Source organism: Boleophthalmus pectinirostris, unplaced genomic scaffold (genome assembly GCF_026225935.1).
Source record: "Boleophthalmus pectinirostris isolate CB_2022bp ecotype Guang Dong unplaced genomic scaffold, ASM2622593v1 HiC_scaffold_13, whole genome shotgun sequence".
NCBI classification, from domain to species: domain Eukaryota; kingdom Metazoa; phylum Chordata; class Actinopteri; order Gobiiformes; family Gobiidae; genus Boleophthalmus; species Boleophthalmus pectinirostris.
Window position 1 is genome coordinate 24188375 of NW_026571036.1, and position 22076 is coordinate 24210450.

General features: G+C 42.5%; 1 protein-coding gene across 1 annotated transcript; it reads right to left on the reverse strand.

The window, feature by feature from the left end:
- Nucleotides 1–1222: 1222 nt before the first annotated feature.
- On the reverse strand, nucleotides 1223–21506 carry ism2b (isthmin 2b). The gene is made up of 6 exons (XM_055149281.1): nucleotides 21393–21506; nucleotides 6844–7080; nucleotides 5786–6113; nucleotides 4008–4145; nucleotides 3823–3891; nucleotides 1223–3340 (listed from the first exon to the last, which is right to left on the reverse strand). Exons 1-6 carry the CDS (start codon nucleotides 21504–21506, stop codon nucleotides 2823–2825), a joined length of 1404 nt encoding a protein of 467 aa, XP_055005256.1. The 3' UTR covers nucleotides 1223–2822.
- Between the last annotated feature and the right edge of the window lie 570 nt (nucleotides 21507–22076).

The following is a 22076-nucleotide window of genomic DNA, read 5'->3' on the forward strand; positions in this document are numbered from 1 at the left end:
TTCTCTTCACACTGTTTCTATGGTAACTATATTTTGTTTTGTATGTACATGATAAATAAAGTGCCTTCATTTAAGATGGTTGTAAATGCCTGTTAACAGTTACACAAAGAAACAGAGGTCCTGAAAGATACATACGATCTTTTGACTGGACAGACAGGGTACTGCAACGTTCAGAGAGTAACTTATGGTTTCCAGCTGTACATTTGAATTAGGTGTAGTTTTAGTTGAACTCCCATTCTAAACTCTTGTCTTTTATCCGTGTGTATTAACCTCTCTATCCAGTCAAACCAATATTTAAATGGAGTCACTAATGCAGAGTTATTCATTAATGTATCTTGTAATAAGTACTGTACTGTTCTGTAATAACACTGAAAACCCTTCAGTCCCAGTTTGGAGTCGACAGGAGCATTGATCTGACCTTGATCACACCAAATTCACTCTGTGTCACTCTGTGTTTTCGCCTACCTGTCAGGCCCTGTCGCACCAGCAGGGCCAAGATGGATTCTGGTGAGTTTGTGAACTCACAAATATCACCAGAATCCATTTGTGTGCAAAGTTACATTGATCCAGCTGTGATCCAAATGTATTTTTCACTCTCCCCTTCAGTCCTCCAGACCCCACCACTCCTTCCCTTTAATCCTCCAAACCCCGCCTCCTCACTCTTCCTTTTAGTCCTGCAAACCCGCCCCCATTTAGTCCTGCTGGCCCCGTTCAGTTTAACGGCTCATTTTAACTTTGGCTGCGGCTGGAGTTTGTAGTTTCGTCATCACAAACAGACCTGGAGTTGTGCACACAACATGTAACACACAAACCCTGCAGGTTTAGGCTCTTCCCTTGAGTTCTTTCCTCAAACAGAAACACTCTGTTCCACCTTGTGATGTAATCAGACTTTAAAGGAAAAGCTCCACTGTGTTTTTAAACTCTTATACCCCTTCACTAGAATCATTTGGTTAATTTCAGCCCTGGATTTGCCAGTCTCTGCTGAAGGTGAAAGCTAAATGTTAACTTGAAAACTACCACTTCATGACATCACAAGATGGAGCAGAGCATTTTGAGCTTTGGAGATGTAAACAGAATAATGATATAGAGTTATTAAAACATATATATGGAGGAGGTAACAGCATTGTAAAAGAGCTTATAGCTCACAAGAGTCCATTTTGTCTCATTTAGAACCTTTAATTTTTCTCCAAACTGGGACTGAAAACCACTAACCATCAGTGTGTTGTTCTTTTTTTTTTTTTTTTTTATGTATTTCTTTTTTATAAGCACTACATTTACTGACCCATTCCTTTAGTATGTATTTGGATTACACAGCTTATAGCATGTTTTAGGCTGTACTCGTGTGATACTGTAGAGGTAAAGAAGACATTTTACTCCTGGTCAGTAATTCCCCTGAGAAGGTTTTTTGAAACACAAGCTACTCATTGTACAATATGTTTTTCTATTTGCACCGTAGAGACTGGGTTTACGCAGGCACCAATCGTCTGCCTCTTAACTCTTTGGCACCCTGATCAGAGATTTTCCTGGCTGTCAAAATGCACCGTATCCGAGCGCCAAATGTTTGAAATTCAATCTTTTCTTTCTGTTAAGGCTGCTCCAATCATACACACCAGACAGATGTCCACAATCCTCGTTTTACTGTCCATTCTTCTTTTCTTCTTTCCAATGTCTTTATGTTTTGCATATTTAAATCCTACTTTATTTATAATAGCAGCAATTTTAACAGTATTACCTGTCCCGGTCCCTATCCCCAGTGTTTCTATTCGTCAAATACCAAACAAAACACAAACGTCAGCCAGTAAACACGTCTCGCTCATGAGCTGTGTGAAGAAGCAAGAGCAAAAACAAAGGTGCATTGTGTAACTTTCCTGCTGGAGAGTCCATCAAATACTTTTCTCCATGGAGATGTCATTGCTTTGTCTGGAATGTTACACAGTATGAGACCTGCATCTAAATCTTCATAGAGACCAAACCAGACCAAGTTACAGATCAGATCTATGAGGAGGCGACCCCACTCACAGTCACAATGTCTGTTTTTCTAGAAAATTTTCAGCTATAAAACCACCTGTGATTGAATAAATGTAAAGTAGAGCTGTTTAATGTCACACTGTGGAACATTTCAGGCAGAGCCTCTACCAGAAAAGTTACACAATTCACCTTTAACAAAAGGGAGTATGATCTGAAGGGGACATGGGTTGCCTCATCTTCACTGTGGTAGATGAGTTTAAGTTTTAATTACCAAGGGCTGTAGTCATTTGATTCAGTTACTTTACTAAGATTATTGATACTTTGCAGTGACATCATGTGGGGGTGTTCTGCCTGGATGTCTATGTTAAAAAGGTACCATGGTGACACAATGCAACATTTTGAAGACTTGAAGATCAAGAGAAAATACAAAATGGATTTCAACAGCATATTTTCAGGAGCCTGTGATCAGTGCGAGTGTTCATGGTTCTGTTTAGGAGTTTGATTTTCAAAGGTGAGAAACTCACTGAAAAACAATGTTTATCATTGACTGTAAGTTTCTGTGTGAGACGTGTTTAACAGATCAGCTCACCTGTTGTACTTCCACTAGGTCAGATCTTTCTGCTCAGTGCTAAAATAAAACAGAAATTAAAATCTAATAAAGCCTTAGACAGAGCAGAGCCTACAGTTAGCATCACACCCCCGGGGAATGTTGATGACATCATGTGCAAAGTATCAGCTAATCAAAGTGCAGGACACGTCTTTAGTGGAGAAACAGCGTTAGTCGCCCGCGGCCCTGGCCTGAGTGTAGCTGAGTGGAAGTTGGGCCGTGTGTGGTGCACTTTTGGCTGTTGGACTCAGTATTCTCGCGCTTCTTCCAGTTCGTTCATGAAGATGTCCTCGTGAGGATTCTCTGGACACTTGAGTCCGTTGTTGGGGGGTCTGATGGTGTGGAAGCGGCTCCAGTCCCCTTTGCACAGGATCCAGGGCAGGACATCCACCTTAAAGTGAAGGTCGGGGGAGAACTCGGTGCTGATGAGGTTGGGCGTGCCGGCGCTTTTGCCCCGGGTGATGAGGCGCCCGCGGTCGTCATAGCAACAGTGCTGGGCGGCCAGCGTGGACAGGTCTGCGGAGAGGGCGGAGCGGATGCAGCTGCGCGCGGAGGGTTTGTACACGTCCAGACGCTCTTTGGGACCACTGGCATCTCTCCAGCGAAAGGGACGGTCCTGAGAATCGTCAAACACACTGACCACGGTGTAGGAGACCTCAGAGGGGTACGAGCAGGGGCAGTGGGGCAGCTCCGAGAGGGCAAGAGCCATGTACTGCTCCAGGAACTCACTCTTACAGCTCAGCCACTTCTCACAGCTATCCACATCTAAAGACACAAACACACAGTTAGTCTGAGGATACACAACATAAACTGTGTAGAGAAGTGGACTAAGGGCGTGTGATGTCACCCACAGCATTCGGCTCCAGTCAAATGAAGCTCACGAGGCTAGCAGTTACAGGAGCATGAAGCTGAGCTCAATGTTAGGAATTTAACAAAATACCAAAATAAAAACACCTGATGAACATTTTAAAACCAAAATAACGAGGCTCACTGCAGCAGTTACAGAGAGGCGACCATTTTTTAATGTAAAGTCAATTGAAGCCAGAGCTGGGATGAGATGAGATGGAGCTGGAAGCTCCTCCATGGTCACTCTCTATTTGGAACACAGCAGGTCAGCTATGTCCATTTATACGGACGCACACATAAAGTGTGCCATCAGCTTCTACAGCACATGTTTAGTGTTTTATGTTTTCTGTGCAACACTTTGTAATTTCTCTTGTTTATAAAATATTTGAGCAGAAACACACCTGTGCCAAATGGTTCTGTGCCATTCTCCATTTCAAAGAGGAACGGGTCTGCCACAGTGTTGTCCTCCCCTGAAACATCAACAGGTAGAATCAGATCACCACATATAAAAGAGAGTACAAGCTCAACAGTTAGAAGAGAGAACAGACAGAGAAGCCCGTCTACAGAGCAGCAGACAGAGTGTTACCTGGGCAGGGGTCCAGGTCACAGCGGGCTGCTTCTGTCAGTGTACACGAGAACCCACACGACTTGGTCCTCTTCCTCTCTCCGTGTCCACACGTCACTGAGCACGGAGTCCAGGGAGTCCACTCCTCAGGCTCCTTCTCTGAACACACAACACAGAGTGTGAGTGTTGGTGGCTAAATCACCTCAGTGTAAATATACTCTGTGTCATTATTGGTGATTTTCTGATTAGAAGGATTTCCAGGAGAGATCAGACGCTATGGGACTGCAGTTCCTGGCAGTGCTGTTTCTGTGGGCGAACATTTACGCTGCTAAATACTCTGTGTTTTACCACCAGAATAGAAACTTCAAAAGGAGAGTTTCAAGCAAAACTGCAAATTTAGGAAACAGTCTAATGTGTGTGTATTTCAGAACTAAACACGTCTGGATGAAGCTCGCTTAGTTTCACGCAGGGCACGCACTATATTCCCCTGTGTTCCCCTGGCCTGACCTTTCCCAGGCAAAGTCATATTCTGAAGTCAAATTAGAGAGGCTGAAAGTGCTGTGGCTGTCCGCCTCCGCACCATGTTTCCTTGTGGTGTTAATAACACTCAAAACAAGTGTGCACTGATTAAAGGCGAGGTGGGTGCACAAATACCAGCCTGGGTCTACGGAGGGCCCAATTTGACTTTGTGGGCACTGCCAACTCGCAATGTGACCAAAGTGGAAAAGATCTCAGGACTGTCTTAATTACAGAAGACGCCGAGGCACACATCTTTGATTTATGAGCTACTTAAGATCGCACAGTTTCACATTGTCGCTGTTGAAAAGTCTGTTCAGGCTGATAAAAAGACTCTGTGAATTTCAATTTACTTCTCTTAAAATAAACAGTTAAATTCACATCCAGAGTTAAAATCCTTGTCTGAGCCAAGGGAACCTCAGCGTTAAAGTGCAGCACTGTAGTGGAGCTTTGAGTAGAGAGTATTTTCAGTTAAATCCTTCTTGCAGCTGTACTTCTTTGATCAGACATTATTAGTTACATAAATGGCGTTATTATTAAGTATTGTGTGGACCACAGGCAGGATAAACCAGAAACTACTAATACTAAGAAGAATTCAGCCCATGAGTGCAGCTGATTCTAGTGAAGGTTTGTAGAATTGTAGTGTGCTGTAGTGAGTCTCATTATTTGTGGAGCTTGGCTCCTGACGGGCCTCTGTACACAGAAATACAACAGTGTTTCCCACCAGAGCACAACACAATCAAACAAAGGAAAAAAGAGCTTGAAGTTATGCAGAACTCTCACAGTCTCTACATTCTTGAACCTACTCAAAGGGCTGTGCCGCGGGGCAGCTATGGGGGCAGCTATGGGGGCAGAGAGCTCTGCCAGGCTCTGGTTTGGGGCTGGGGGCCTTGGGGGCAGGTGTGGGGGCTCTGGTTCGGGGCTGGGGGCTGTCCGCTCTGAGCAGAGGATGAAAGCAGCCGAATAGTCATTCTGTGTTCCCAACATGGTTCTAATTGTCCACAAGAGCTGGACTGTTTTGTCCCGGGGACAGCGCCGCCTCACGCTGCCATAACGAGGCCCCGGCCCCACCATCACAGACCAGTGCCCACAGAGCACCCACACAGCACCCACTGGCACCGCTCACTGTGCCCTGTGCTGCTCTTCCCACTGATGCCCTGTAATTGTAAGTGTCCTCACAGTTTAAAGTGACACATGTAGCAGCAGCTTCAAGGACGTCTGAGTCTGTCAGGAGAATCTGACAGGAGCATACGGGCACAGACAGTGGGACAGTTGGCACCTACCGTGGTAGCTCTTTACTGGATCCCAGCCTCCATTCCAGTGAGTGCCCCAGTCGCTGCCCACTCCGCTGGGCACAGGCTCTTCGCTGTAGTCCACAGAGTAGTCCTCCTCTTCCTCCTCCTCCTCCTCCTCTGGGTCCTGAGTGCTGGAGCGGCTGCTGTTTTCTTCACTGGAGTCTGTGTCGGTGTAGCTCCAGAACAGAGGCCAGAACAGCTGCTTTCCCCCGCTCAGGTCCACGGAGGAGGGCGGAGATGGAGGGAGCCATTCTTTCTCCTTCGCCAAATCCATCTCCAGCTCCATCTGAGGATCATCCACCACCTCGATAGTCACCTGCAGAGAAGCACAACATGAAACAGGAGAAAGTAGAAATGTTTGTGCAAACTCCTGTGTGCCATGTGCTCTGTGCCATGTGTCATGTTTGAGTCAGTTATTTTAAACTGAAGCTGTTTCCTCGTCAAACAGCCAGACATGAGCACGCAGCACAGAGCTCTGCTCTGACAGAGTGTGAGCCTTTCTTCTGGTAAAGTGCCTCTCACTGCCTCTGTGTGAGTCATCCAAAACTCCTGTAGTCTGAAGACGTGTTTGAAATGATGTGAAGGCCAGGAGAGAGTCAAATATGAAGAGTGATTTTTGTAACTGTTGTCCAGTAGGAGCTTTAGTGTGTGTAGTTTGAATCGACAGAGTTTGTGTCCTTCTGTCGCTCTGACCACATCCTGATTGGACTGACCAGAGTTGAGAGAAAAAACTGCCCCAAGATGTGAAACAGAACAGCTTTAGAATAATGAAGACTTTGGCAATGGTGAGGATTTAAAAAGCCTCTTTGCAACTACCATGAAATTAAACAGGATCTGCAGGCAGCTGCTTGTCAAAAAATGGACTGTGAGTCAAAAGGGACACACTGTGTTGTATGAAATAAACTTTTATGAGTGATTTATCATTCAGTCCTGCAGTAGGGTCAATTGCCATTTTCACCTACCCCCTATCTCCGCCCACAGCTCTGTATGTACATGTAGAGTTCAAATATAAGTGTACTTCTCATACTTTTGGGGGCGCTCCTCACCTGTATGTTGGGGTTCTCGTTGTCTTCAGCGTGGCTCAGGTCTGGCAGGTTGTGGAGGTCCAGGATGAAGGGTCTGGACTCCTCTTCAGGTTCAGGCTTTGGCAGGACCCCCACAGAGCGCTGCTGTGGGTGGGGCCATCTCCGGGGGGGTCCCTGGGGCTCCGGCAGAGACTGGACCTGATTGTGCTGCTCGGACTCTGGGTCGTACTGCAGTGGGTCGGAGAGGAGGAAGTGGCCCTGAGGAGAAACACATTTCATCAGTGGAGGAAAGAGGACTGAGAACTTATACTAAAGTTAAAGTAGTGTCACATAAAAGCTCAAAACCTACACTGCAGATGGAAACTGTCTATTTAAACTGGTATGGAACATCTGCTATGGACATGCTTTACCTCCAATATTCTAAAGTATGACATTAAACTTTTCAGTCTCCATAGAAACAAGCTAGAGACACCACCAGGGCAGTTTACAGGTGAGATCTGTGAGGAGGCGACCCCACTCACAGTGAGGCATTTTTAAGCAATAGAAAATCCCATTGTGAAATAAACACGCCTTTTAAATTTAAAACCATATTGTGGAAAATTGTGGGCAAACAGTAGCATCTCCATGATAGGAGACCCTTAACCTGAAAAGTTACACAGTACAACTTTAATGTCTCTGTACATTGACCCTTCAAATAAAGACCAAGCTAAAGTAAAAGTTTTCAACCACATATTGTTTGGAAACAGGAAATCCAGTGTGCTTTAGTTTGTCAGTGTAAAGAGCAGCACAGACAGCACTGAGACAGCTGTGGAGCGAGACTAACAGGACTAACTCAGAGTTAGACATGCACACATACAATACTGTATCAGATATCGGCGCCGTTATTGAAAGTTTTCATGAATCGATATCGGTTCAATCAGTATCCCATTTTGGTTTATCAAGTAGTGTAATAAAACAATTTACAGGCCAGTATTGGCATCTCAATATTAAACTTTTTCAAAGCTGTTTTGTAATTACTTAAAATAAATAACAAATACAAAACTCACATTCACATTCATGTCAGTGGAACAGGAACATAAATCTGACATATAGTCAGTTCATTTGTGTAAAATGTTCAGTGTTCATGTGACCAACACGTCACACTGCACTGATTCTCTGGAGGTTTTAAAGTGACTTTACCGTCCGTTTTGAACTGATTTACTGTCAACATCAGCCCCATAAAATAATAATAATAATAATAATAATAATAATAATAATATAATAATAATAATAATAATAATAATAATAATAATAATAATACAATGTATTACTACATGATGATGTCAGCGTCTCCCAAAACTTCCAGAATAAGGTGAATAGGAAATACATTATATTTTTAGTCTTTGGTTGGGATCAGGAATCACCAATTTAAAGCCAAAGTATCGACATCAGTATCAGAACAAAAGCTGGACTTGTGTATACCTGGTACTAGTGTTTTAAATAGCAGCTGTACTCAAGGACATGTTTAACTTTCGACTCAAAGTACAGTAGAGTTCCCCACACAATCTACTCCACTCACATGATTAGTAAACAGTTCTTTTCCAGCTCTGTCTTCAGCACAAAGAGAACAGTGTTTATCAGAGTGTTTTTATTGAGCTCTGATATAAACATGTGAATAGTGACACCACCTGGAGCCAGAGGGCAGCACGCGCCTCTCCACAGCCAAACAACTGCTCCACCATCAACAATCACAGCTTTGTTTCACTGAGGAAACTGTGGAAATGACTCCACTTTACGCGCTCTGTTCCAAAGACCTCTGAGGATTCTGTGCAGTCCAAAAAGCCCTGGGGATGGGGAGTCAGGAGCAGCGTAAGTGAGCAGGTTTGAGCTGGTTTTGGTTGAGTTTCCCAGAGTCCCGAGCAGGTCCAGGACAAAGAGGGGCCTGTCCCTCTCAGATCCTCTTTTAGCCTAATGAGAGAACAAGGCTGTGAGCCGTGGGACTGCACTAATGTGTCTGAAGCCGCCGCGCTAACTCATCACTTCTGCTCACTTTTCACTATTTACACAGCGCAGGAATGTAACCAAGTAAAAGTATTCAAGTACTGTACTTAAAGGTGCATTGTGTAACTTTTCTGCTGGAGGGTCCGTCAAATGCTTTTCTTCATGGAGATGTTGTTGCTTTGTCTGGAATGTTTCACAGTGTGGCATTAAAACTGTTCTTCTTCATGGAGACCAAACCAGACCAAGTTCCAGGTCAGATCTGTGGAGAGGCGACCCCGCTCACAGTCACAATGTCTGTTTCTTTAGGTATTTTTGAGTTATAAAACCACCTATGATTTAACATAAAACTGTTTAATGTCACACTGTGGAACATTCCAGGCAGAGCAATGACGTCTCCATAGAAACCAGCTGGTGACAGATCCTCAACCGAAAAGTTACACAATGCACAATAAATTATTATCTAATATTTTTTCTATTCCAAGTTTGTCCTTAGTGCATCAGATGTGTCTTTTTAAACAGATTTCAAACAGATTTCAAACAAATTTTAAACAGATTTCAAACAGATTTTATGCAGATTTTAAGCAGGTTTCAAACAGATGTGTGACATCAAATGGAAAAAGAGGAGCTATGAAAATCAACAGTTCTCAGTATGTTTGTAAATTCATCATCAAAAATACTGCAAATCCCAAATCAATGTCATTATTTGACTAGAGAAGTACATTTTGGAGGTGACCTCTACACTGGAGCTCACTACACATGTCAAAATACTGACGTGAACATGAGCACAAATCCATTGAACTCTTTGGATTGATTGATTGATTATTTGAATAGGGACAAATACAGATGGACACTTCAGTGATGTGACGCAGGGATCAGGCAGGGTTTTTAAACTGATCACTAAAAAGCAGTGGGAAAAAAAGACAGTGAAAGTGTGAAGAAAATCAAATATCAAAATATCACACACACACACAGACAGTGGGGCAAAAAAGTATTGAACAGTTATAGAACGGTGCTGGTGCAGTTAACACAGGGAACGAGTGAAGCTTCTTAAAGAAGAAATAACAAGTCTGTGAGAGAATGAATTCTTGCTTTTTAGAGCTGCTAAATACTTATTTTCTCCATTATACAAATACATTCTTTAAAAATCACACAATTTGATTTCCTGGATTTTTGTTCACATTCTGTCTCTCACAGTTGAAGCGTATCGATGATGAAAAACACAGACCTCTCGTCTTTTTAAGTTGGAAAATGGGCACTTTCTGTTACTGCAAAAGACTTTTTTTGCTTCACTGTACACACACACACGCATGCGCACACCCCCATCTACTCACACACACACACACAGACACACGCACACACATTGCTGCTGTTGAAAAAGACCCGTCTGTTTCGTAAAGCTCCTAAATTACACAAAAGTGACTCTTGTGAGCTTTTAGTCATGTTCTAATGCTGTTTCCTCCTCAAACAACACACCTGGAGTTGTGTTTTGTTTCCTTCACACATGTTTCAGTAATTCTTTATTACCTCCAAAGCTCAGAATGCTCTGTTTCACCTTGTGATGTCATGACGAGGTAGTTTACAGCTCCTTGTTCCTTCAGTTCAGTGGAGTTTGACAATTCCAGGGCTAAAATTGTCCAAATGATTCAAGTAAAGGTGTGTGGAGTTTATGTGTGAATGAAACAAAACACAACTCCAGGTCACGACATCAAAACAGAGATCAGAAAATCATGTCATATGGGCCTTTAAAAAGCGTACAGTTGGGTTTACAGGGTTCCCACTCTATTTCACTGATATAATTTCAAAACTTTTCCATGACTTTTTCATTACCTTAAGTGAATTTTCCATGACTTTACAGCACCAACATGTGTAGAACTGATCAGACTTTTAGGGCTAAATCTGAAATGTGAACTCTTTCCATTCACCTTATGGTTTGGGATTATAGTTTTTAAACATTTAAAATCCTGTCAGTGCATTTATTGTCGTCTCTTTAAACAAAAGACACAAAAGTTCAGAAATAATCAGAACAGACTCATGAGAACTTAACAGAACACTGGAGTTTTGTGAAAGAGATACTAAAATTCCATGACTTTTCCAAAACTTTCATTGAATTTACACAAATGTCATGACTTTTCCAGGCCTGGAAAATGAGATTTTCAATTTCAGTGTGACATTGAACAGTTCTACTTTACATTTATACAGTTACAGGTGTTTTTATAATTGAAAACTCCCTAGAAAAACAGACACTGTGAGTGTGAGCGGGGTCGCCTCTCCACAAATCTGACCTGTAACTTGGTCTGGTTTGGTCTCCATGAAGATAGAAAGGTATTAAACCTTTTCACACTGTGAAACATTCCAGCCAAAGCAATAACATGTCCAAGGGTCAGATCAGAGAACAGATAGTGGTCGGTGATGCTTGTGGGACAGACGTGTGTGTGTCCAGAAAGACGAGCTGCTCTGTGGACACATCATGTCCAGAAGAATTCTGTGAACCATGAGACGCAGGAGGAGTGAACCTGTCCTACATTCACCGATACAAAGACGAGAGCACAAAACACACACCACAGACACGTCCAGGCTCTGGACTACAGGCCTGTCACAAAAGAGACGCTTATTTACATCATTATTCATTATTGACATGTTCTCCAGAAAAGGACGTCTTCTTTAAAGGGTTTATGACTCTGATTTCTGACCTATGTTCTAATGTCGTTTCCTCATCCCAAACAGACCTGGACTTGTGTTTTGTTTCATTCACATGTTTAACTCACAAACCTGCACATTTAGACTTGTAGGCTCGAGTTCTTCTCTCCATCAGAAAACACACTGTTCCACGTTGTGATGTCATCCGGTGATACAGGAAGTGCTCCATTGTGTTTTCAAACACCACACACCTTCTCTAGAATCATTTGGATGAATTCAGCTCTGGAATTGCAAATCTCCTCTGAACTAGACTTGAAAGGAGCTGTTCACATGAAAACCACCACTTCATGACATCACAAGGTGGAACAGAACATTTTCAGCTTTGGAGATGCAGACAAACTAATGAAACAAAACACAACTCCAGGTCTGTTTTTTTTTTTTTTTTTTTTTTTTTGAGGTAACAACTTTATAACAAGTTAAGAGTCTCATTTTGCGTCATATCGGACTTTTAAAGATGCACTGTGTAACTTTTTTGGTGGGATGTCCATCACCTGCTTGTTTCTATGGAGATGTCATCACTGCCTGTAATGTTCCACAGTATGACATTAAACAGCTCTAACTTACATATATTCATTTACAGGTGGTTTTAGAGCTCAAAAATACCTAGAAAAACAGACACTGTGACATGTATGTGTCTGGTTTGACCGACCCTCCACCAGAAAAGTTACACAATGCATCTTTAAGAAGAGTTGAGCAGTAAATAAGAGTGGAGAGTGTGATTCTTGTGGAGGTGAGCACATGTGGAGCCTCTGTGCCTCTCCACATCTGGATCCTGTATTTGCTGTGTATTTCACTCAAGACAGGCCTGTGCATCAAAGGGAAGGGGACACTTACGCCATGTGCTGCTTTCATCTCTTTGACACACGCAAAAATGTACTCAAGTACGTCTACTGTTACTTCAGAGTCATATTACTCAAATAGAAGTACAAAGCAGAGGTCCAAAAAATGATAGAATTATAGTATATATTATAGGCGAGTTTCAGCTGACGTCATTGTTATTAAAAGCCCGCGTTGCATGCTGGGAAATATTTTGGTCGGAGGTAAGAGACAGAGTAGGGGTCAAACACAGTGCGTAACCTCGCGTATTTATCCCAGATAATGGTAAATTCCTGCTGCATTATCGGATGCACAAATAGAAGCACGGAAGAAGGAAAATGTCTTTTTCATATTCTGAGTGAAAAGAACCGCTAACGGTGAATTAAACGGCTTTCAAAAATCCGCAGAGCAACGTAGAAGATCCTAACAAACCGTGGACTCCAACAAGTTCAACAACACATCGAGACTCTTAGGAGGTTTTCATCTTTTCTGCTGTGAATGGCCCAGGAGTTTCCACCAAGTCATTGTGGATATCGCCGAAGTGAATATTTGTCCAGGTAGTTGGCGATTCTGACCAGAAATTTGGTTTGGTCCAGGCTCTTTAGGGGTTGAAAAGGGTGATTTTTCGTCCATCGATGCTTATGACCAATTTCTGGTCAAATGGTCTTGGGTGATCTGCCGTTAGAGTGGATAAATAACCAGGATCAATACCCTTTACGTGCTTTCTCGCTCCGTCCATCATGTTGAATTAGTGTTTCTTGCCACCAAAAATAATTCCCAGCATGCAACGCGCGCTTTTGTCAACAATGAAACTCGCCTATAAAGAGTAGTTGTACGAGATCTGTCTGAACATCTGATTTGTCATTTCATTTGTAAGTTAATTAAAGCTGCATTGTGTAACTTTTCTGGTGGTGGGTCTGTCAAATGCTTTTCTCCATGAAGATGTTATTGCTTCATCTTGAATGTTTCACAGTATGGCATTAAACCTTTCAATCTCCATGGAGACCAAACCAGACCAAGTTACAGGTCAGATCTGTGGAGAGGCGATCACACACACAGTCACAATGCCTGTTTTCTAGGTGTTTTTAAGCTGTAAAACCAGTTGTAATTGAATAAATGTAAAGTAGAGCTGTTTAATGTAGCACTGTGGAATATTCAAGGCAGAGCAATGACATCGCCATAGAAACAAACAGGTGACGCACCCCCAAACAAAAAGTTACATAGTGCAGCTTTAATGTGTTGCACAGAATCTGGTGTTTTCAAAGGACACACACAGAAATGAGACAAACTAAATCAGAAATGAAGAAGCGGGGGTGACCTGAGCACCGAGGATCTATAGGCCCTTTTCACACAGAGCCTGGCTGCTTCTGGTTCTCTCTAAATGAGCTGGGAATTAGCCGAGTCGTGCTAAAATAAATGTGTATTTAAATATGAGACAGAGCAGAGCAGGTTACACACACACACAGTTCAGAACTTTGCTGATGTGAATATTACTTCACCAGAAAAAGCTTGTGTTTGAATAAAAGTTTGTGTTTGTGTCTAAAAGCTAATGCCAGTGCTCAAATAAAATCACCTAATCTAATCCTCAATACAGAACACAAAACAACTGCAGCTCATGACAAGTGCATCGTTTTTCTGTCTAAGATCTTTCAGATCCCAGAGTTATTCATGAAATCATGAATGGAGCAGGAAGTGTTTCTCCGCAGCTTTGACAGAAGCAGAAGCAGAAGCAGCAGCAGTGACTCTGTGAAACTGACTGAAGTGTTTCTCTGCTCTGTTTGAAACACTGTGGAGACTCTGGGCTCTGCTGATGCTGCTCAGTGACACACATTTGCTTTGGGCTGAGGTGAGGGGTGAGAATGGGGCACGGGGGGGCACGGGGGGTACAAGGGGGCCTAGGGGGGGGTATAGGGGGTATACAGCCAAGGCACTGGGGGGCATTTGAGTGTATAGGGAGGCATAGAGGGTCATAGTGGAGAACTGGGGGCCACTGGGGAAAATGGGGGCCACAGGAGGGCACAGGAGGGCACAGGGGGGCACAAGGGGGCAGGCAGGCTCTGATTGATGTGCCCGACAGAATGAAAGGCCGGAGCGTTTGGCCGTTTCCAAACCATTTGAGAAAAACAATAAACTTTCTTTGAAGCCTCCTCCAACTAAACAAGACAAACACACAACAAGTGTGTGGAGCCGCCTGAGCGCACACACACTCTCTGAGTGCACACACACACACAGAACACACTCTCTGAGCGCACACACACACACAGAACACACTCTCTGAGCACACAGACACACACACAGAAACACTCTCTGAGCACACAGACACACACACACAGAACACTCTCTGAGCACACACACACACACACAGAACACACTCTCTGAGCACACACACAGAACACACTCTCTGAGCACACACACACACACAGAACACTCTCTGAGAGCGCACACACACTCTCTGAGCGCACATACACACAGAACACACTCTCTGAGCGCACACACAGTCTCTGAGCGCGCACACACACACACACACACACTCTGCCCTTGTTTTAAAAGCTCCAGAGTGTGTTCTGTTTTGAAAGAGCATCAGATTTATTGAATGTTTTCTGTTTGTTTACATTCAGGGATCAAGCTGGAAACACAAGACCGTGTGGGACAATAATGAATACATCCCCTTTAAAGAAGCACTGTGCAACTTCATGGCTGAGGGTCCGTCACCTGCTTGTTTCTATGGAGATGTCACTGCTCAGCCAGGAATGTTCCACAGTGTGACATTAAACTGTTCTACTTTACATTTATTCAATGACAGGTGGTTTTACAGCTCAAAAATACCTTGAAAAACAAACATTGTGACTGTGAGCGGGGTCGCATCTCCACAGATCTGAAAGGTTTAATGCCATACTGTGAAACATTCCAGACGAAGCATTAACATCTCCGTGGAGAAAAGCATTTGACAGACCCTCCACCAGAAAAGTTACACAATGCACCTTTAGGCCTGAGCAAAGAAAAGTTACACAGTCTGTGGGACCAGATTCGTTTTAGCTCTGAGAAAGTAACCGACTTGTACAGAATTAAAGCTGCACAGTGTCACGTTTCTGATGGATGGTCCGATACTTGCTTGTCTCCATGGAGATGTTGCCGCTTTGCCTAGAATGTTCCACAGTACAGCATTAAACACACGCAAGTGAAGCCATCAGGGAAGCTGTGGGTCAGATCTGTGGAGAGGCGACCAACATCACAGTTGAACAAATGTTTTTCAAGTGATTTGGATCCGTAAAAACAGGAGGAACTGAATAACAGAGATGTTTTGTTGTAGTGCTGGGTCCCTCAGGATTCAATACGATACTCGATACACGGCTCACGATACAATATAATGATACTGTACTGCTTTTTAAGAACTAAATATGATATCAATACCATTTCACCAAATTTTGATATTGAGATGTTTTTACACAGCCCTATTTTGGAAAATTGTGGCACTTCCCGGAAACAGTAACACCTCGATGGAGACAGAAAGCTGAGCCCCCATCAGAAAAGTTACACTGTGCAGCTTTAATTAAACCTATATCCTCACTAGGGATGGGCATGATTAGTCAATTAATCGATAATGGATCATTAAGAATTTCATTGATTACGTTAATTTTAATCGACAAACTGAATGTAGGTTGCTGTGTAGCATGACCAAACAGATCTGTACATGTAGCTCTCTGCATCAGAAGGAGCGAGACACAAACAATCGGTCAGTCTGCAACATGCCGAAGAACAAATGTGTATTTGACGATGACTTGTACAAGAAATTCCACATTTTCCATTGTGTTCGGGACAAGTGTGAGGCCATGTGCACAGTGAACAAAGCAGCACATATGTTTCGGTGTCCAGTGGGAAAAAGCTTTACCAGGTGAGAGTCGCGCAATGTCGATGACGAGTCCCCACCTCCCACCCCCCGTACGGTGTCCTGGTTTTTACAAATGCAAATATGGTCACACTAACCTGTTGTGCTCATCTGCATTAAACACATTCTAATGTCAAACGGGCTGATGTGGCTCTAGAGTGGTTATGGTTTATATGTCGTAAAGTTGAATTTATTTATGCAGATTAGTGGTGCAGATAGTAATAATACTGATGATCATTTTGATATAAAAACGCTAACGATTAATCGATAATCGATCGTTAATTCTTCTGACGATCGATTAAGAAAATTTCATCAAATGCCCACCCCTAATCCTCACGTTCTCCAGTCAACACTGATAAGACTGAATCTGGGTAAACAGAGAGAAGAGCTGACCCCTGACCCCTGACCCCCCACAGGGACACGGCTCGTCTTAGGCTGGTTACATAAGAGCAGATCCTGGACACTAACACTGTCCTGCTCTGACACTCTCCTCTGCTCCTGACGCCCCTGACCATAACTGCAGATTCAAGGACAACGTCAAGTTCCAGCTGTGTGTGATTGTTTGTGTAGATAAACACACACTACACACGACAACAGACGCACAACTGCATCAAGGACCAGAACACAAAGCATCACATACATATAATAACAAATATAACACAGCTCATTTAAAGACACAGAATGAAACTTTCTGGAGGTCGCACTTCACCTTCATGTTTCCATAGAAATATAAATTTAAACCACACTTTTTTAACATTGTCTGGGGAGAAATCATCTTATATCATCTATTAAATTATAGCCAAAAGAAACAACAACAGGAGTGTCAGGTTTATGGGGATGTGAAGGAAACAGGAAGCATGTTTTTCACTTCAGTACTGACATAAATAAAAAGATACGATTTTATACACTGGAAAAAAATAATATCCAGCTAAATTAAAAAGACTTAAATTAAGAACATTTGACTTTATTTGAGTAGATTCAACTTGAAAAATAAAATGATCTACCAATGGAATAAGTGTGTTTTTCTTAATTCAAGCAACATTTGATTTTGTTTCTTATTTTAAGTGCTTAAAGTTGTTGTTTTTCTTATTTTAAGTGCAGCAAGATGCATTTTTATATTTTAAGTACAAAAAGTCTTGTTCCACTGCAGATGATTTTACTTGTCAAGTGAAATTTCCTCAAATCATGATAAAACTTTCTTAATTCAAGTCGTCTGAACTTGGCTAGATTTTGTTTTTTGCAGTGTGTAGTATAGTATTGTGAAAAAAGTTACATCATGTGGCTTTAAGTGCATTAGTAGCTTAAATAAGATTTCTTCAATGTTACTTTTGACTTCACATGGCAAAAGAAATAAATATTGACTTAATTGACTTACTTAATGTGAAAGCCCAAGGATGTCCACACTGTAACAGGATAATGACAGAGAATCTATTGTGGAACAAATGATTCGACCCGAGGACCTGCCTCCACTTTTCAGACCAAGATGGCGCTCTCGGTCTCTATAATCACAGCCTTTTGCCTTCCTGCTAATTTCTGCTTTCACATCAATCAGAGGGAAGAAGATGAGAGAGTGAACGGACCCAACAGGGCACCCGTAGGAGGCCACACAAGACGGGAAGTTTAAAAGGAGCTAAAAAGACACACAAACACACTTTGATATCCAAATATGTCCATGCGAAACACAAACAGTCGCTCGCACACACGCCGCACGACACGAGCGCGCCGCAGCCGGTTTACTGGAGCTCTTCTCAGACGGATGGCAAACTTTACTATACATGGACCGAGACAAAGGGACGCGCACTGATGAGAGATGAGCGCGCGTAAAAGTGGAATTTCATCAGGGAATGGGACTGGAGTAACAGAGAGCAGAGGCTTAAAGGGCCTGTGTTCCTCTTCTTTCTCATCGTTTCCTCATCACAAACACACCTGGAGTTCTGTTTTGTTTCTTTCATTCACTCATGTTTAACACACAAACCTGCACATTTAGTCTGAGTTCTTCTCTCAAACAGAAAACACTGTTCCACCTTGTGATGTCAGGTGGTGATATAGGACGTGCTCCACTGTGTTTTCAAGCTCCACACGCCTCCACTAGAATCATTTGGATCATTTTAACACTGAAATTGACAAACTCTACTAAACAAAAACTTAAAGGTGTCTTAACTTGAAAACTACAGCTTCATGACATCACAAGGTGGAACAGAGCATTTTGAGCTTTGGAGATGTAGTGTTACTCAAACATGTGAATGAAACAAACAGAAACACAACTCCAGATCTGTTTGTGGGGAGGTAACAACATTCAAACATGACTTAAAGGGACAGTCTGGAATTTTGGACACAGGACCTTATTTCCTAGAGACGTGTGGAGACACTTTTTGAAATATTCCATCCAGTTGTTGTATTTGCAGAGGTCACTGGTGTTAGACTAGTGCATGTCAATGGTCATAGTTCTCCTGCCATTAAAAACAGTCTTACCCCGAAACAAATTTATTATTACACCAGACTGTCCATGTGAATGTCTGTGTTGATAGAATCATTTAAAAGTGAAACCAACCTTACATTTGAAGGATATCTGGCTGAGCAGCAGTGAGTTGTTCTTCCTGATAGAAAGCTCGGCAGCGGCGGACTGATATATCAGAAAATAGTCCCTCAACATGTGACAATTCATGCGATGCAAGGTTAGTTTTATTTCAAACATTATTCTATTGACACAAGAGAGACAAGAGAGCAAAAAAACAGGACAACAGAGAATCAGAACCGAGGAGAAAGGAGGTAACTATTCCCTACATGGCTGGTGTTTCTGAAAAACTACAGAGGATCTTCAGACAACATGAGATCCCGGTCTATTTCAAACCTACGAACAGTCTAAGACAGAAACTGGTCCAACCAAAACACCGAGCCACAAACAAAGCAATGTGTCTACTCCATTCAGTGCAGTGAAGACTGCAGTGAACGCTACACTGGAGAAACAAAACAGACACTTCACAAGAGGATGAACCAACACAGACGAGAGAGCAACACAGGACCTCAGTCTGCTGTCATCTGCACCTAAAATCCACGGGCCACTCATTTGAGGACAGTGAGGTACAAATTTTAGCCAGAGAAAAGAATTAATTTGAGAGGAGAGTGAAAGAAGCTATTTTTGTTAAGAAAGACAATCCATCTTTAAACAGAAATGGACTCAGACACCATCTATCTCCTATTTACAACTCCATCCTCAAACCTAAATCAAAACAAACAAGAGAACAACAGGTGTATCAGGTCAGGTCCAGAGGTGTGGAAGCTCCATTATGACCATGAATTGTTCTGTTAATTAGACCCCCACACCCTGTACAGGTCAATAGACCAAACTAACAAACAGAAACTGTAAACAATTGTGTGTGTTAGTTTCAGTGTAGTTAGCTCCTCCCTGCAGATATAAGGAAATGTCCACCAGCGTCTGACCAGAACTGAAGAAGCAGCTTGGATGAGCTGCAAAACTTCTTCAACCAAACTAACTTGTCCAGTTGACAAACTGAATTTCTCTCCTCAATATCAAAACAGACGTTCACATGGACAGTCTGGTGTAATAATAGATTTGTTTGGGGTGTTTTGTGGAGTGGGTAAGACTGTTTTTAGTGGCAGGAGAACTATGACTATTGACATGCACTAGTCTAACACCAGCGATCTCTGCAAATACAGCGACTGGATGGAATATTTCAAAAAGTGTCTCCACATGTCTCCAACACTCTGACTCACGAGGAAATGAGGCCCTATGTCCAAAACTCCAGACTGTCCCTTTAAAGCTCACAAGAGTCCATTATGTGTAATATAGGACCTTCAACAATATTGACCAAACAGTGAAATCCCAGTGAAGTCTTACAATAGATCTAATTAAACGGCCTTAATGAAGCTCTGCCTAACGGTCAGTTAAGATGCACAGAGGACACAAGATACAGCCAACCACAGACTGCCTCTGTCCTCTGCTCTGTTCTGTACAAACGGGACTTTTGGCTCCTTTGTGGGATCCAAATCTTTTGGATCGGTTCGTGTCAAAGAGTCGTTCAAAAGACTGGCTCGTTAAGTATTTATTTATTATATTGACAATGTGGCTCGTTTTATCTACAAACTAATCACAGAGCCAAATGACGAGACTCAGATCTGTTTAAAATGCTTCTGACTCAGAGGGGGAGTGTGTTTACCCTTTGAAACAGCACATAATATAAATAAATCATCATAAACAGTCATTATGGTACTAAATATGTTTTTTTTTTTGTCTGTGCCCAAAGCTCTCACCCATGATGCCCGCTCTGTTTTTGTGCTGATCCTTGTGTTGGCTCACCGTTAATAATAATAAAAAAAAAAAAAAAGATAAAAATGCATGAAAATTAGAAAGAAAAAGATCCAGTTCCAACCATTTACGTTAAGGAACCGTTCAAAAGAGCTGACTCATTTATAAATGTCACATCGTTAAACTATTCTATTCTATTCTATAGTTTAGCCTTATAGTTTTTTTTGTTTTTTTTTTTTTTTAGTTTTCTCTCTCCTTGGAGATGTTATTGCTTTGTCTGGAATGTTTCACAGTATGGCATTAAACCTTTCTATCTTTTACTATGGAGACCAAACCAGACCGAGTTACAGGTCAGATCTGTGGAGAGGCGACCCCGCTCACTGTCACAATGTCTGTTTTTCTAGGTATTTTTGAGCTCTAAAACCACCTGTGATTGAATAAATGTAAAGTAGAGCTTTTTAATGTGACATTGTGGAACATTCCAGGCTGGGCAATGACATCTCCATAGAAACAAGCAGGTGATGGACCCACAATCAAAAAGTTACATAGTGCACCTTTTGTAATTGTGCTCAACGGTTAATGTAAGGACTTTTTTAAAAACTTGGGAACGCGAGTTTTGGGGTCTCTATAAAACAGGTGTCCATATAAAACTATATCTGGTTTCAGTTCTTTCCTCCTCACACGCATCAGTTCAATTCACTCTGACACTGCTCCACTTCACATGTTACCCAAAGTGAATCTGAAGGTTAATAAAAAACACGTGATCTAACTCTGGACGCGTAATAATGAGTCTATTTGCAACTGTGCCATGCGTTTGGAAATGCGTAAAACATGCGTAAAATTTGGCACACCTCTTCTTTATCCCAAACGGTGCCTCAGGTTGTCAATACTTTATAAAAATACATATAAATAAATTAAACTTACCTTGTGTGGGACATTTTTATGCCTGGTGGGAAAGCCGGTGCCGAAGCTCGCCACACATATTGACCAGATCAGTAGCAGCATCTGAAATCTGCTGGCGACCTCCTTACGCGTCATCTTCTCCACGAGATAACGTCAAATACTCTGACTTGGGATAATCTTTCTAAATGAACAAACTTACAAAAACGTTCCTTGTGTCTTTCTGCGCTAAGTCACGTTGCGTGCCGCTGGGTCCGAGTGCTGTGCTCACTTCACGAAGATGCGCACGGGCGTCTGAGGGATTCCCGCCGGGTGCTCCCCATATTAGGCACCGATCTCTTGTGCGTAAAGTGTAAGATAAGCAAACTCCGAGCTCCTCAACCCATAAAAACAAACTTCTCACGAGCCTTAAGTACCAGAAATGTACCCAACACTCAAACGCACAACGCTCGCTCGATCTCCCACTTCGCTCCGGCGCTCGTTTAATCAGCTACGTTAAACTGTGAGTCATTCCCTCGTGGGTGGATGTTTTCTTCCAATACATTGACATCTGGATGCTGTGGAAGGCGTTTTTGCTATCTGTTTGATGGGTTAATCCATTATCCTTCTGAAGTTCACGCACAGTTTGGAGTAAGTACGTGCGTCTGCTTGCCTGCCTCTCTGCTTAGTGACGCCCAGCCAAACGGTTTCGGTAAACGTGCCTTTTTA